Source organism: Bos mutus, chromosome 5, assembly GCF_027580195.1.
Source record: "Bos mutus isolate GX-2022 chromosome 5, NWIPB_WYAK_1.1, whole genome shotgun sequence".
NCBI lineage: Eukaryota > Metazoa > Chordata > Mammalia > Artiodactyla > Bovidae > Bos > Bos mutus.
This window is the reverse complement of record NC_091621.1, coordinates 8,726,601-8,741,146: the sequence shown is the minus strand read 5'-3', so window position 1 is coordinate 8,741,146 and position 14,546 is coordinate 8,726,601. Positions and strand designations below refer to the sequence as shown.

The 14,546-nt window shown below is 44.9% G+C and overlaps 1 protein-coding gene across 2 annotated transcripts in view; it reads right to left on the bottom strand.

Moving 5' to 3' along the window:
- Window positions 1–14,546, bottom strand: part of GNPTAB (N-acetylglucosamine-1-phosphate transferase subunits alpha and beta) — an 84,114-nt gene that overhangs the window by 19,749 nt on the left and 49,819 nt on the right. For both annotated transcript variants that reach the window (XM_005898601.3, XM_070370254.1), the window contains exons 6-12: window positions 12,123–12,187; window positions 11,720–11,854; window positions 4,477–4,638; window positions 3,704–3,883; window positions 3,314–3,484; window positions 1,806–1,929; window positions 573–776 (exon numbers count right to left, since the gene is read on the bottom strand). In XM_005898601.3, the coding sequence (XP_005898663.2) occupies window positions 573–776; window positions 1,806–1,929; window positions 3,314–3,484; window positions 3,704–3,883; window positions 4,477–4,638; window positions 11,720–11,854; window positions 12,123–12,187 (1,041 nt within the window). The remainder of the gene's footprint in view (window positions 1–572; window positions 777–1,805; window positions 1,930–3,313; window positions 3,485–3,703; window positions 3,884–4,476; window positions 4,639–11,719; window positions 11,855–12,122; window positions 12,188–14,546) is intronic.

Here is a 14,546-nt window from a genome sequence, read left to right as displayed (position 1 = left end):
TTGAGTTTTCACTTTCTAAGAGTGACTTTAAGTGGACTTTAAAATAATCAGAAATTCTACCACAAAAGCTATTGGGCTAGGGTTCTTTTGTACTTTCTGAAGCTATCACTATCACTGACATGGAATGCTGGGGCTGGTTCACTACCAAGGTACGACACGATTCTGGACAGCAAACTCCGATGGTCAACGTCTATAAAAAAAGAACTTTCTGACCAAAAGACCTTCATTAATAATCCAGCAACAAGATCCAGTATTCTACCATGCTTATTTAATCAACCACTGGTCTCTTTCTATTGTTCCCCAATTAAACCTTCACTGTATATTTTCAACTAAGATAAATCTGCTTAGGTTAAGAAAAAAAAGCAGACTAGAGCAATAACAGGAATAGATGCAGCTTCAGTGTCTATGGCTTTCTAAAGATCTGTGTCCTCTTGTAACTCACAATTCCTTTGGATTTCAGGCTGGGAAAGGGCTACCTAGAGAATAAATAATAAAAGTGACCCAAATCCCCTCTATTTATCAAGGATTGTTATCCCCTTATTCTAAATATGTTTTTATGGCAGTAAATATACCTTGCCCACAGTCGCCAGCATCGAACCCACAGGATAAGACATTGCAGGCTTGATCACAGAACTTATCGGCCAACCAGGAATTTGCACATCCTTGATTACAGTAAGAGACGCCAGTCATTCCAGCACCAAAATGCCAGGGCTGTCCGACTCCGATACTTCCGGTGCCCCCAGCTCCTGCAATATAGCGGCTGGCACCACTGTTACCTGGAGGAGGAGGAGGAGGAGGAGGATCCTGTGGTGCTTACAATCTCGGGAAAAAAAGACAGCTCCTAGTTCTCAATCAAGACTGATGCATGAATTTCTACCAGGAAAGGTTCACCCTGTTCTTCAATAGAAGATTTTATGTAGCTTAAAAAGAGACAACCTGACAGTGAACTGGGTGTGGGATGACCAGGCCTTCGCACTTAGAGCTGTGCAACCTACCAGTACAGGCCTTGGATGTGCTCCCGGGGACACGTGTAGATGTGTCCGGAGAAGCAGATGATTCTGAACACTGTGACTCTGAGGACTGACGAGAGCTCATCCTAATGCAGGCGCCAACCCCCTGCCCGAGCATCACGGCTCTACGAAAGGCCGAGCTCTCGGGGCTGCACAGGCCCTCTGGCACGGCTGTATTCTCTGCCTGAAGCAGTGTGTATTTTTCAAAAGTGCCTCTGACAGATCTGACTGAAACACAAAGCTTTGTTTCTTCCAACACTCTTCTCTTTCCCACACCTGCTTCCTCACGTGGACTAGGGAGATGACAGTGTCTGCACCTACTCTCTTTTCCTCTGGCGGCTGAGAAATTTAAGTGGATAATGGAGGATGCTTTCTAAGTTTAAATGCTTTATAAACTGAAAGGCAATAAATAAATGTAAAAACTTATTTCCTCGACAAGTCCAAATATAAGTGTACAAGACAGGAAGAAGAAGTGCTAAGGAGATGAGATTATTTATTTCTTCTGTGTCTCTTTAGTCGTTCACTGACCTGGAGCAATCTGCTGACAGCCACTGGCCATGAACTCCTACAAAAACCAGTGAGAGTGAGTGATTCTTGCTCTTGAGCTCACATAATTAAGGGTAGGACTGATTTTAATATTTTTGAATAATCAAAGGCATTTGCAAGTGCAGGGTCAACATGGGAAAATGCCCCCAACAATGATAACATGAATAAACTAGGTCACGGGTCCAAGAATGATGGCTAAAGAAAAAAATTCCAACAACATAGACAAGTTACACCTGAACACATCCTCACCAGAGCAGTCACCACCGTCCCAATCACAGGCCGAATTATTACAAGCCTTGTCACAATAGCCGTCTTTAATCCAGGATCCTGGGCAGCCCTCAGCACAGTTGGGCACAGGCCATGTCAAATACACCTAGGATAAAGCCAGAAAGAAAATAAAGTGGTTTCTGACTTCTGACACTTATTATGATCTTCCTGACCCAGGGATTGAACCCAGGTCTCCCACATTGCAGGCAGATGCTTTAACCTCTGAGCCATCTGGGAAGCCCTATTCTTAAGCTAGGATTCCTTTAAAAGAAAAATCAAACAAATGGAGCCTGAAGAAAGGGCCATCCTGTAGTGGCTTCTTGGTCCCGCCCGGCTGACAGGTCTCAGCCGGCACAGTCACTCTTTTCTGTCACTGGAGGAAAGCAGACTCAGCTTACAGGTTTAGTCTCACAAATGGTCTTATAAATAATCTATTGTTAAATAAAGCAGCAATACGCCAGACTTAAATCCAAGTACAAAAGTGTGCAGGTAGAAAGTGTGCAAGAAGTCACTGCTTTTCTGTGATGCTGTTGTCAGCTCCTGAGTGGATTCATGTATTGTCTCATCGCAAGGCTGAAAAGGGGAGCAGATGACCTCTCAATGTCCTCACCTCCACACGTGAGGTCGTGATGAATTAATCAGCATAGCATCTTGAGCTGTGAACAACTCTGCTTTCAAAACAGCTGACAGGCTACATGCGTGGTGCGTGCTCAGTTGCTCAGTCGTATCAGACTCTCTGCAACCCCATGGACTGTAGCCCAACAGGCTCCTCTGTCCATGGAATTTTCCAGGCAAGAATACTGGAGTGGGTTGCCATTTCCTACCCAGGGGATCTTCCCAAGCCAGGGAGAAAACTCTCATCTCTTGTGTCTCCTGCGTTGGCAGGCAGGTTTTTACCACTGCGTCACCTGGGAAGCCCTGCCCTGTTATATGGTTGCTTCCTAACATTTTTGAAAACTTTTAAAATCTCTACATCTTTGCACAGTCCAGCGACTTGGAAGGGCTTTCTTCATCTGGTTAACTCTCACTTGCTCTTCCAAGCTCATCTCACTCCCAGGATGGCGATGCCTACACAGCTGACACCTGTAACATCTGTGCTCAGGACCAGTTTTTTCCATCCTGCCCCTCAAAGCCAGAGTGAGACTGGCTGCCTTGTGACACTTCATCCATGGCTTTAAAGCACTACGTTGAGCTAAATTTGTCTTGGGCATTTTGCTGACGTGGTAAGCACAACAGTTTCCCAGTGATTTTGCTTTTCCTGCTGTTGCAGTAGCAGAAAATACACAGGGTGGGTTTGGGTGTTGAGAACATAAGGAAGCAAGGTTCCTGCTGCAGGAACTTTTCTCACTCCCTGATCGTTACCTCTCCTGAGCTCAGCACTCAAAACTGCTCATGTGGACAAATTTGAATATGATATATATACTGATTTCCCTATGTCCCATCTACAACTTCTAAGTAACTCCTAGACCAGGAACCTCTTAGCTACTCACCTTCTGACCTTTGGAATGACTGTAGAAATCATCTGGCCAGACATCCTTCCCGAACATGACATCATCATTCAGGTAAATGAACTTCTGGGACAGCCCTTCAATGCGATGGATGTGACTTTCAATAGCAGGTGAACTGAAGGTGGGTAAGTGGCTCAGATTTCGAAAAACATCCTTTTAACAGACACAAAACAAATAAGACAGAAGAAGGGGAATGAGAAGGGAGTTTTGTTTTGTTTTTGGAGGGAAATTAGGGAGGGAGGTGAACGGAAGGATTAAAGGAAGGTGGAAGTGGAGGAGCGGAGAATTGGGGGATGAAATGAGGGACCAGAAAAAGAAAAGGGAAAGACGGAACAGGAAACTGCAGCCTTGTAACACATGGCAAGTCTCTACCTGGTGCGTGACTATCGTCACTCGGGGATTATCGAGGTTCAGCCAGGATGGAATCTGCCCGTTGGTGACAATGAAAATGTTCCGAACCCACGGTGCGTGCCTCTCGATAGATCGCAGTGAGTACCTCAGCTCTTCATTATCTTCGAAACGGCTGGCAGAGACATCTTCATCTTGCTTAGACTGAGGAAAGCATGGGGCACAGAAAGATAGAAAATACCCCTAAGTCACATTACCCCCCGCCCCGACTGTCCCCTCTGTGCTCAGGGAACTCCAGCAAACTTTCAAAGACTGCATCCAGCTTTTAAACTTAAAAAAAAATGCAAAACACTCAGCATATTTAAAACAACAACATAAAAACAGCATTTCTTTCACACACCTTTTAAAAGAAAAGGTTCTTGGCTCTGAATGTGGGTCATTTCAGTTAGTATTAAGCAATGGCAGTGACTGGGAATCAAGTCACTCCTCCGGAAGCCCTCTTCCTTCTAACAGGTACATGTGCGCTCACTCATGTCCAACTCTCCGCAACCCCATGGACCACAGCCCACCAGGCTCCTCTGGCCATGGAATTCTCTAGGTAAGAATACTGGAGTGGGTTGTCATTTCCTCTTCCAGGGGATTTCCCAACTCAGGGACTGAACCCACATCTCCTGCATTGGTAGGCAGATTCTTTACCATGAGCCACCTGGGAAGCTGTCTTCTAATACAATGACTTATAAATCTTTAATAATCAAAACCCTGAGTTTGGGTTCTAAAAGAATCTCTGCCTTCCTTACCTGGCTGATGGCACTCAGATCCCATAATAAATATGCAGGACTTATGGTCAGTTCCTTTCCATTGATGGTCATATTCTTCTTCGTCTGCTTATTCAGTTCTTGGAAATCTTTGGGATTATTCAACTTTAGAAGTGCTACACTGGCCTCTGAATACAACTGCAACTATAAAATAATAGGAGAGTTACATGTGGGAAAACTGAACAACAAGACATCTTTAAATTCCCAGTTGATCCTTGATCTTAAATACAAATAATATATATACTACATATTGTGTACTAACCAAACTATGTGCTGTTTATTATACCCATTAAATATATATTGCATAATTTAAAAGATTCAAAGTTTCATATACATATTTGAAACAGCAAGCGAGTATCGTGGAGAGAAAACCTACATGGGCCAGACACATTTCCCAAATGAACGCAACAGACCAGCTATTTAGAAACAAGAGAGTTGGGGGCTGTGACAAATGGGACATCTCAGGCCCCATCTGAAAATGCAGCCATTAATCAATAGGGACAAAGGCAGCCAGATCCCTGGAGAGGCCGGAATCCCTAGTATCACATGAAATCTCCCAGTTTTCAACGGTGGCTCATATAGTTTGGATTGTCATGCATACAAACAAAGCACATCTGGTCCCCAGTCTGTGACCTCTGTTCTAGAATACCGCCCATCTGCCTACACTGGAGGAAGTCCTGCCAGGTGATGGCGCTGGAACTGTGGCAGGTGGAGAGCACTTCTGCCGGCAGGTGTCTCGCAGCACTCGTGCCCACACCTAGTCCTGGCAGGGCTGCTTGAAGTGCTTGCTCAGGAAAACCACCTTCAGGGGCAGTGTTTTCAAAGCAACCATAAATCCAAGAGGGAACATCACACACATCAACACATTTTACAAGCACATTTCCCCACCTCGACCAGAGTCCACACCACCCTTGATAAGTTTTTTTGTTGTTGCTTTAATTCTGTATCATACAATTTCCTGTGAAGAGAGGCTTTCAGAACTGAAAAAGCAGGGAGAGGGTTGAAAATCACTCATCTAGGACAGCAACACCCTACTGGTGAACTGGCTTTCCTAATAGGGTCAATTTCTTTCTTAATTTTTAGCCTTCTTAATTTATAAAACAGAGCAAGGGACTTCTCTGGTGGTCGAGTGGCTAAGACCCTACGCTCCCAATGCAGGGGGCCCAAGTTGGATCCCTGGTCAGGGAACTAGATCTCAGGTGCCACAACTAAGGTGCAGCCAAATTTTAAAAAATAAATAAATAACAAAACAGAGAAAGCTTTTGCATCTGCTGCTGCTGCTGCTAAGTCGCTTCAGTTGTGTCCGACTCTGTGCGACCCCATAGACGGCAGCCACCAGGCTCCCCCGCCCCTGGGATTCTCCAGGCAAGAACACTGGAGTGGCTTGCCATTTCCTTCTCCAATGCATGAAAGTGAAAAGTGAAAGTGAAGTCGCTCAATTGTGTCCGACTCTTCTCGACCCCATGGACTGCAGCCTACCAGGCTCCTCCGTCCATGGGATTTTCTAGGCAAGAGGACTGGAGTGGGGTGCCATTACCTTCTCCCTTTTTTGCATATGCTACATGACTATATTTAGGTCATCCTGCAAAGTTTCCTGAGTTTATGTAGGCCAAAAGTAGAGGTCAGAGTTAGAATTTCATTTATATCTCTTCTCCTTTGTATTATGTAGACACTAACTCTCACTGCAAATTGTGTGTGTGTGTGTGTGTGTGTGTGTGTACGCACGCTGTCCTCTTTACTGATCGATTTCTCTCACCTAACAGTATCTGGTATACACAAAGCACTCACTGCAGGCCTGTTCATGCCGCTGCCACTGTTCTGCCTCACTCTGTAGGAGAGGGATTGGAGGCAGGCCACGCAGGGCAAGGTCCTCAGTCTGTTCTAAGTACCTAACAGCTTCCCTGTCCTCCCCCAGCCCCCCTCCCATAGAGACACTCACAGAACCTCACAGGGCTCCCTGGAGTGCAAAAATCACTATTCTAGGATATATAAACGTCGTACTTTAATATCCTAATTTAAGTTTAAATTTATTGGGAAAGTGAAAATCGCTCAGTCCTGTCCAACTCCTTGTGACCCCATGCACTGTATAGTCCATGGAATTCTCCAGGCCAGAATACTGGAGTGGGTAGCCTTTCCCTTCTCCAGGGGATCTTCCCAACCCAGGGATCGAACCCAGGTCTCCTTCATTGCAGGCAGATTCTTTATCAGCTGAGCCACAAGGGAAGCCTAATTATGAAAGTGAAAGTACCCTTTATTAATCTCTTCTACTCAAGCTGCTTTTATTCTAGAAAACTACTTTGAAATTTCACAGGAATTTGTCTAAGAGATGGAAAATTGGAAAAGAGATGAAAACTAAAGAGCTTAAAGGAACGTTTGTATGTATGAAAAAAATTTTCTGTCAACTGTCTTGAGTGGTGTAAAGGGTCCTGTGTTGGCCGCTAGGTGGCACCCTAATCCCAGATGCCTTAATTACTCTTCAGGGAAGACAGGAGGCGGTAAGGAAACCACAGTGTGGTGAGTGCCTCAGGCTGGAGTTCTTAGCTTGGGAATCTGTGGGTCAACTGGTTCCATATATAACTTCTTACTTGAGATTACAAGTCAGTCTTAATTCTTTAAATTACAAGACAGAACAAGTTCTACACCCACCTCCTGCAGACCCATAGCCAGACATGTAACATGACTGAGAAATGAAGTTTTGCTATTTTTTAAGCCACTGGCACTTTAGGATGTTTGTTACAATAACATTATCTAGAATGATGTGACCGATACACCTTTAGATGGTAGTGTGAGGTTAGGGACAAAAATGTGCCAGCTAATGCCACTGAAAAACAAATTAGCTCTTTTTAGTAATTACAGAACTCAAGCAACTAGGTCTTAGTATGTCCTGGTGGTTTTCTAAAACTTGTATCAGTTTCAGAGGTGCCTGTGTTTAATCTACCAGAATGCTCACTTGAGAAACAAAACCAAAATAAAGGGTGCCTGAAAATGGTTTTGTTTGCAAAACAAACAAAATTGTATATGCTTTAAAAGGTTCACAAGATGGCTTCAGGGAAAGCACTGGAAAAGGGGGCATTAGTACAAATATTAATACAATTTACTATGACCTTGAACATGTCATGCCTTGAACAGAGGTTTGAGGGGTCAGAGTCCAAGTCAGACAGTAAGCTGTTCCCACCTTGCCCAACTGTCCTTCCTGCAGAAACAAATTATCAATAACTGATCAGCCTTCGAGGATCACATGTAGCCTCCTTCTCTTTGGAAACTTGTCTCTGATCCATGCAGATCTTTCTTTCTTGTCTCCAAAATGCCAGCTCATCCTTGATAGCTAACCCCATACTATCCTGTTTTGCTACTTGACCACTACATATACAAATATATTGCCTCCAAAACAGCCTGAGGACAAGTGCATGTCCTCCATTTCTGCACGCCCACGCAGCAACCAGCATCACTTAATTCAACCAAAAGTGAGAATGCACTTGACAGCTTGGGGAAGATCTTCTGCCTGCTCTAACATATGTTGAAGTGAACAAAAACAAAACCCAAGAAAACAAATGAAAAATTCACCATGAATGAAAACGTCCAAAAAGAAAATGATTTAGAGAAAGCTGAAAGTAAAGACCATGGATATATGCTGCTGCTGCTGCTGCTGCTGCTAAGTCGCTTCAGTCGTGTCTGACTCTGTGCAACCCCAGAGATGGCAGCCCATATATGCTAGTATAAAATAAAATTTTTTTAAAAGACCATGATAACCTGATTTCTCAAAAGTTGAATTCTGTGTCCATCACATAAAAAAAAAATTCTACAGCAAAATTAGAGGGTAATTAATCAGATCACAAAAGGACTCACATCTCAAGGTATTGGGTAAAAAGTTCATTTGCATTTTTCTGTTAAGATGATAGGATTCTTCAGGCAAGAATACTGGAATGGGTAGCCATTCCCTTCTCCTGGGGATCTTCCCCAGCCAGGGGTCAAACCTGGGTCTCCCCCATTGCAGGCAGATTCTCTACCATCTGAGCCCACCAGGGAAGCCCTAAGATGTTATAGAGAAACCCAAACAAAATTTTTGGCCAACCCAGTATCTCAAACTAGAAATTTTTCAATAGAGAAGACTGCTTGATTTGTAAGATTACAGTCCACAGAAGAATTTTCATGAATTCGTATCTATCACCTTGCAAACAAAACCATTTTCAACTAACTCCCACTTTCCCTGACGGGGGTAAGAAGGGAATCTTACCTTGTTTTTCACTAAACACGATGATGAAGGCCAAGTTGTTGGATGTATAAAATCATGACATCAAAAAACTAAAAGACTCCGTTGAATAATGACTCCACTAAAACGGTTCCCTTTACATCCCAGGACACTGTATATGGCGGGTATCAGAGTCTTGCTTCTTGCTCATTCTCAACAAGGCCCCCTAAATGCCAAGCCCAGAGATGATCACTAGGGTACAAATGGGCAGGCAGTACCTGTCCTGAGATGCTCGCAGCCCGCCCAGGGTCTCTGGGACAGAACTGAGCCCTAGGTGGCTTTGGAGGTCACGAGCCTTAGCAAAAGCCACCTGGAGGGTCCTGGGAAGGCACAGTGGTTCAGCCGTTCAGGTCCTGAACAGGAACCAACGTCTCAGGCCTTCCTCCCACGTGCCACAGGGCACCTCCAATGTATTACCCCAAACTGAGCTTTCAGTTTCCTTCCCCAAATCTTACTTCTCCCATGAAGCTCTGAGTGTGGTTAATGTCACTATGTCCATCTTCACTGGTTAACATCCACTTCCCCTTTCATTTTTCCTTCTATGTCCTCCAGGAGCTAGTAAGTCACTGGGTCAGGCTGAGGGTTTCTCAGATGGTTCTGGAACCATTCTCATCACTGGCACCTCTGCCAAGGCCCTTGTGGAACCTGAATGTCTTGTTGGGCTGTGGCAGCAGTGGCTGGGCTGGTTTCACTCAGTTATCCTTGGCACAGTCCCTGGCACATAGCAGGTGTTTAATCAGTGCTAAACTGGGAACCCAGTGGTTGGAAACTTCATTCTCAGGGTGCCCGTAATAGAATCAGGAAGTAGGACCCAAGGAAAGACAGTGCCTTGGAGAACCAGGCTTGAATGCTGACACCACCATCTTTCTGTGCTTCCTCTTTCTCATTTTTTCTTGAGCCTCCAAAAATCAGAAGCCCTTATACCTGAAGCCAATCACAGGTGCTAGCACTGTGACAATGAGCTGCAATAAATACTGTGTACACCTGACTGGATTCCCCAGGAGGTGCCAGTCTCCGCAACAACAGGTCTGGGGAATCCAGATCAACCTCCAGCCGGGTGAATGGCGGAGGAGGGGGTGTCCCCGTGGACAGAGCCTGGGGTTCTACTGCCTAGTTCAAGTCCTGCTCCTCCCTGCCTCTCCTGGCACTCACCACTCCACACTGCCCCAAACCAGCCTACCAAAGAGGTGACCACGACTTGGATCTTTTGGCAGGCCACGCCCACCTAGCAGCAGATTCCCTGGTCAAAAGTACAGACACTAAGTCTACACCGGTACAACTAACAGCTATGGCACCCCACTCCAGTACTCTTGCCTAGAAAATCCCATGGATGGAGGAGCCTGGTGGGCTGCAATCCATGGGGTCGCAAAGAGTCGGACACGACTGAGCGACTTCACTTTCACTTTTCACTTTCCTGCACTGGAGAAGGAAATGGCAACCCACTCCAGTGTTCTTGCCTGGAGAATCCCAGGGACAGTGGAGCCTGGTGGGCTGCCGTCCATGGGGCTGTACAGAGTGGGACACGACTGAAGCGACTTAGCAGCAGCAGCAGCAGGAAGCCAAGAAGCGGAATAAATGCTGATCTATGGTTTTATCTGCCCAAATCAATACTAAAAATAATTCAGGGGAAGGAGGAATATATTTATTTTAAGAAAAAACTACAGATTAAGAAATAATTCAACCCTCATTGGGCTGGGCATTACCGTATTTCCAGGTACCAGAAAGAAAATTATGGGGGATAATATGAAGAAAAGACAGAAATGTCATTCATATTACCAAGGTATTTACAAAGGTAATACAAAGTACCTTAAAACAGTGAAACACTTAAGGGGAAAGGAAAGAAAGGGAACTTGGACAGGCAGATAGAAAACACAGACAAGACGTAAACTCAACAACCCCAGAGTCACAGCTCTCCCCGCCACCACCTCCACCTCCATCCCTTCACCTCCCATTGTTAAATGGCATCAACAGGAGACAGAGGGAAGAAGCAGGAAGCTAAAAACTGTGGCAGAATTTAGAGAACATTTCTTTGTAAAATCAGGAAGAGTGGAGCCTAGCAAATTCTAAACCAAGACCTGTATGCCCTTCCATGCTGAGGGAGGAAGCATTCATACTGTACAGCCCAGGCAACTGCTGACAGAACAGCAGGCGTCCTGACAGAAGGTCGAAAGGACGGTACACCCACACAAACTGTGCCCTACATCAATCAGACACATGGCTCTAAGGACAAGAAGGGTTAACACATGTCACAGCCTCCAAGGTCAACTCGAACGGATGGGCTCGGTGTTCAAGTGTGAAGAGTTAACATGTATAAGTACTATATATGTTTGTGGCTCAGCTAGCTATTAAGGAATGAAGGGCTCAAATTTCCAAGTATCTGCAGCATTCCCCTATGTGAGTGGAAGGTCCAGGTTGGGGACTAGTGTACTTACAAACACGTGCTGGACCTCCCCCACCACCTCCTTCCACGCTCACACTGCCACCAGGACTTCTGTCCACTACTACATTCTCAGCAGCTATAACAGCACCTGACCCACACAGACGCTCCTTTGTTAAACAAATGAATCCTTATTCTGCCTGGGAAACCTACAATCCAAGTCAGACTCCTAAAATTTGGAATTAAGAGTAAAAAGAGTAAAATTAAGAGTAAAAAAACCCCAGAATCTTCTACAAATAAAAAGCTGTCTTCACGACAGCATATGTGACAGAATGGAGAACCTCTTTGCTTCATTTGGGTTTTTTGGTTTATTTTTTGGCCATGCCACTTGGTTTATCGAATCTTAGTTCCCCAACCAGGGATTGAACCTGCACCCTCAACAGTAAAAGCAGAGTCCTAACCACTGGACCACCAGGGAATTCCCCCTCTCTGCTTCTTGTTGTCAGCTATACTATTAATATAACGGAAGGGGCTGCCAAGAAGAGGCATTCGTTACACGGGATGTGCTATACTAGTTGCTCTATTTTCTAAGCTCTTACCAGTTTTATTTTAGAAGAAAGATTTTCTGGCAGTTTTGCTTTTAGTTGATTTGTTTCCTTGAATGTCGGTGGAAATCCACTCAGGAAAGCCAAATCTTGCATTAGCACTAGCCCAGGGACTTCCTTATCTGTTGTCTAAAATAAGAACAGGAAAAACACAGCTCACTTTCCACATCATAAGGCTGGTGAAAACTTACAGCTGAGAAAACTAGGAAAGATCTATTACTGCATCACACAAACTTCAAAACAAGAATGGTATGATTATTTAAATCAATACTAGTACTGGAAAGCTAGGCTTAGAGGAAAAGTAAACATTAAAAAGCCTCTCAAAGTAAAACAGCTTGATTTCTCACACTTTTATTCTAATGGATTGCAAAAACACAGCTAATTTGAAGTAACATACCAAATAGCCCCTCCAAACTGTCTGTCTGCTGTTTCCTTTAAACATTCCAGCCTGGGCATCTTCAACTACAACAGAGAATACAATAAACAAGCATGATTTTAGTGAATACTTAACCATGATGTCTGGCAGGACACTGTACAAGGCATTTTGAGAGCTGCCAAATTCTCCAGTGGCCACGTATGGATGTGGGAGTTGGACCATAAAGAAAGCTGAGCGCCCAAGAATTGATGCTTTTGAACTGTGGTGCTGGAGAAGACTCTTGAGAGTCCCTTGGACTGCAAAGAAATCCAACCAGTCCATCCTAAAGGAGATCAATCCTGAATATTCATTGGAAGGACCTGATGTGAAGAGCTGACTCATTTGAAAAGACCCCGATGCTGGGAAAGATTGAGGGCAGGAGGAGAAGGGGCTGACAGAGGATGAGATGATTGGATGGCATCACCGACTCGATGGACGTGAGTTTGAGTAGCTTCCAGGAGTTGGTGATGGACAGGGAAGTGTGCTGAAGTCCATGGGGTTACAAAGAGTCGGACACGACTGAGCGACTGAACTGAAACCAGTATAACACATGGTCTCAAAGAAAAGGTAGTTGGGGGAGACAAAATTAACCCATCCAATAAAAGGGGAGCTACTGTAACCCACTGTAATTCTGCAGTACTGAAGGAGAGGCTCCTGTGTGCAGAGGAAACAGAAATGAAAGATTGACAGGAATCACAGAGGTAGGACCAAACATCAAACATCGACAAGTTTCATTTAAAAAATAAAATTGATTGACCAGAGTAAAACATTTGGGAGTGGTGGGTACAAGGAAAAGAGGGCAACCAGAAGGGGCCCTTGAAAGCCAAGCCAGTGGCATTATTGATAGATGGATGGTGGAGAGCCACTGTAGGTCCTGGGGATTCCCCCAGAGTCACAGTGAACTCCTGTGATTTATCAGGTAATGTGATTAGAGCAAATTAAGTTGGGGGTAGGGAGGATGATAGGAGAAGGCAATGGCACCCCATTCCAGTACTCTTGCCTGGAAAATCCCATGGACGGAGGAGCCTGGAGGGCTGCAGTCCCTGGGGTCGCTAAGAGTTGGACACGACTGAGCGACTTCACTTTCACTTTTCACTTTCACGCATTGGAGAAGGAAATGGCAACCCACTCCAGTGTTCTTGCTTGGAGGGTCCCAGGGACGGGGGAGCCTGGTGGGCTGCCGTCTATGGGGTCGCACAGAGTCGGACACGACTGAAGCGACGCAGCAGGGAGGGTGACAGGCTTCCCAGGTGGTGCAGTGGTAAAGAATCGCCTGCTAACATAGGAGACCTGGGTTCAATCCCTGAGTCGGGATAATCCCCTGGACTAGGAAATGGCAACCCATTCCAGTATTCTTGCCTTGGAAATCCCCTGGACAGAGGAGCCTGGCAGGCTACAGTCTGTGAGGTCGCCAAGAGTCATACATGACTGAGCAACTAAGCATGCACAAGCAAGGAAAGTGATGATGTGTGCCTACCAGGAGACAGGTGTCAAGTGATGGGGACAAATGAAATCAGCAAACCTGCTGACATTTGGGGAGCTTGGAAAACAGGAGAGATCAGAAGGCTGTAATTCTCATTCTCAAAACAGACACAGAAAGCAGGGTCTACAGATTATACCCTGCAAGATGGATGTCAACCCTGGGGAAGAGTCTCAAATGTACCATAAAAATATAGTTGGTGAGTACTGGAGAAAGTCTTCACAATATACTGTTTATCTTTAATGGAAGCACTGAGTGCTAACAGCATGAGTTCATTACGGATAAATTTATCAGATACACATCTCACTCTGTCCCCATCTGTCTCTCCCCGTTGATAAGGTGGATTCTATACTGGTAGATCATTTCATGTCAAACACACAGAGGAAAAGTGGAAACAGTGACAGATTTTATTTTCTTTGGCTCCAAAATCACTGCGGATGGTGACTGCAGCCATGAAATTAAAAGACGCTTGCTCTTTGGAAGGAAAGCTATGACAAATCTAGACAGCATATTAAAAAGTAGAGATATCACTTTGCTGACAAAGGTCCATATAGTCAAAGCTATGATTTTTCCAGTAGTCATGTATGGATGTGAGCATTGAATCATAAAAAAGGTTGACCACCACAGAATTGATGCTTTCAAATTGTGGTGCTGGAGAAGACTCTTGAGAGTCCCTTGGACTGCAAGGAGATAAAACCAGTCAATCCTAAAAGAAATCAACCCTAAATACTCACGGGAAGGACTCATACTGAAGCTGAAGCGCTAATGCTTTGGCCACAGGATGCAAAGAGCTGACTCATTGGAAAAGACCCTGATGCTGGGAAAGATTGAAGGCAGGAGGAGAAGAGGGCGACAGAGGATGAGATGATTGGATGGCATCACTGACTCGATGGACACGAGTTCGAGCAACCTCCGGGAGTTGATGA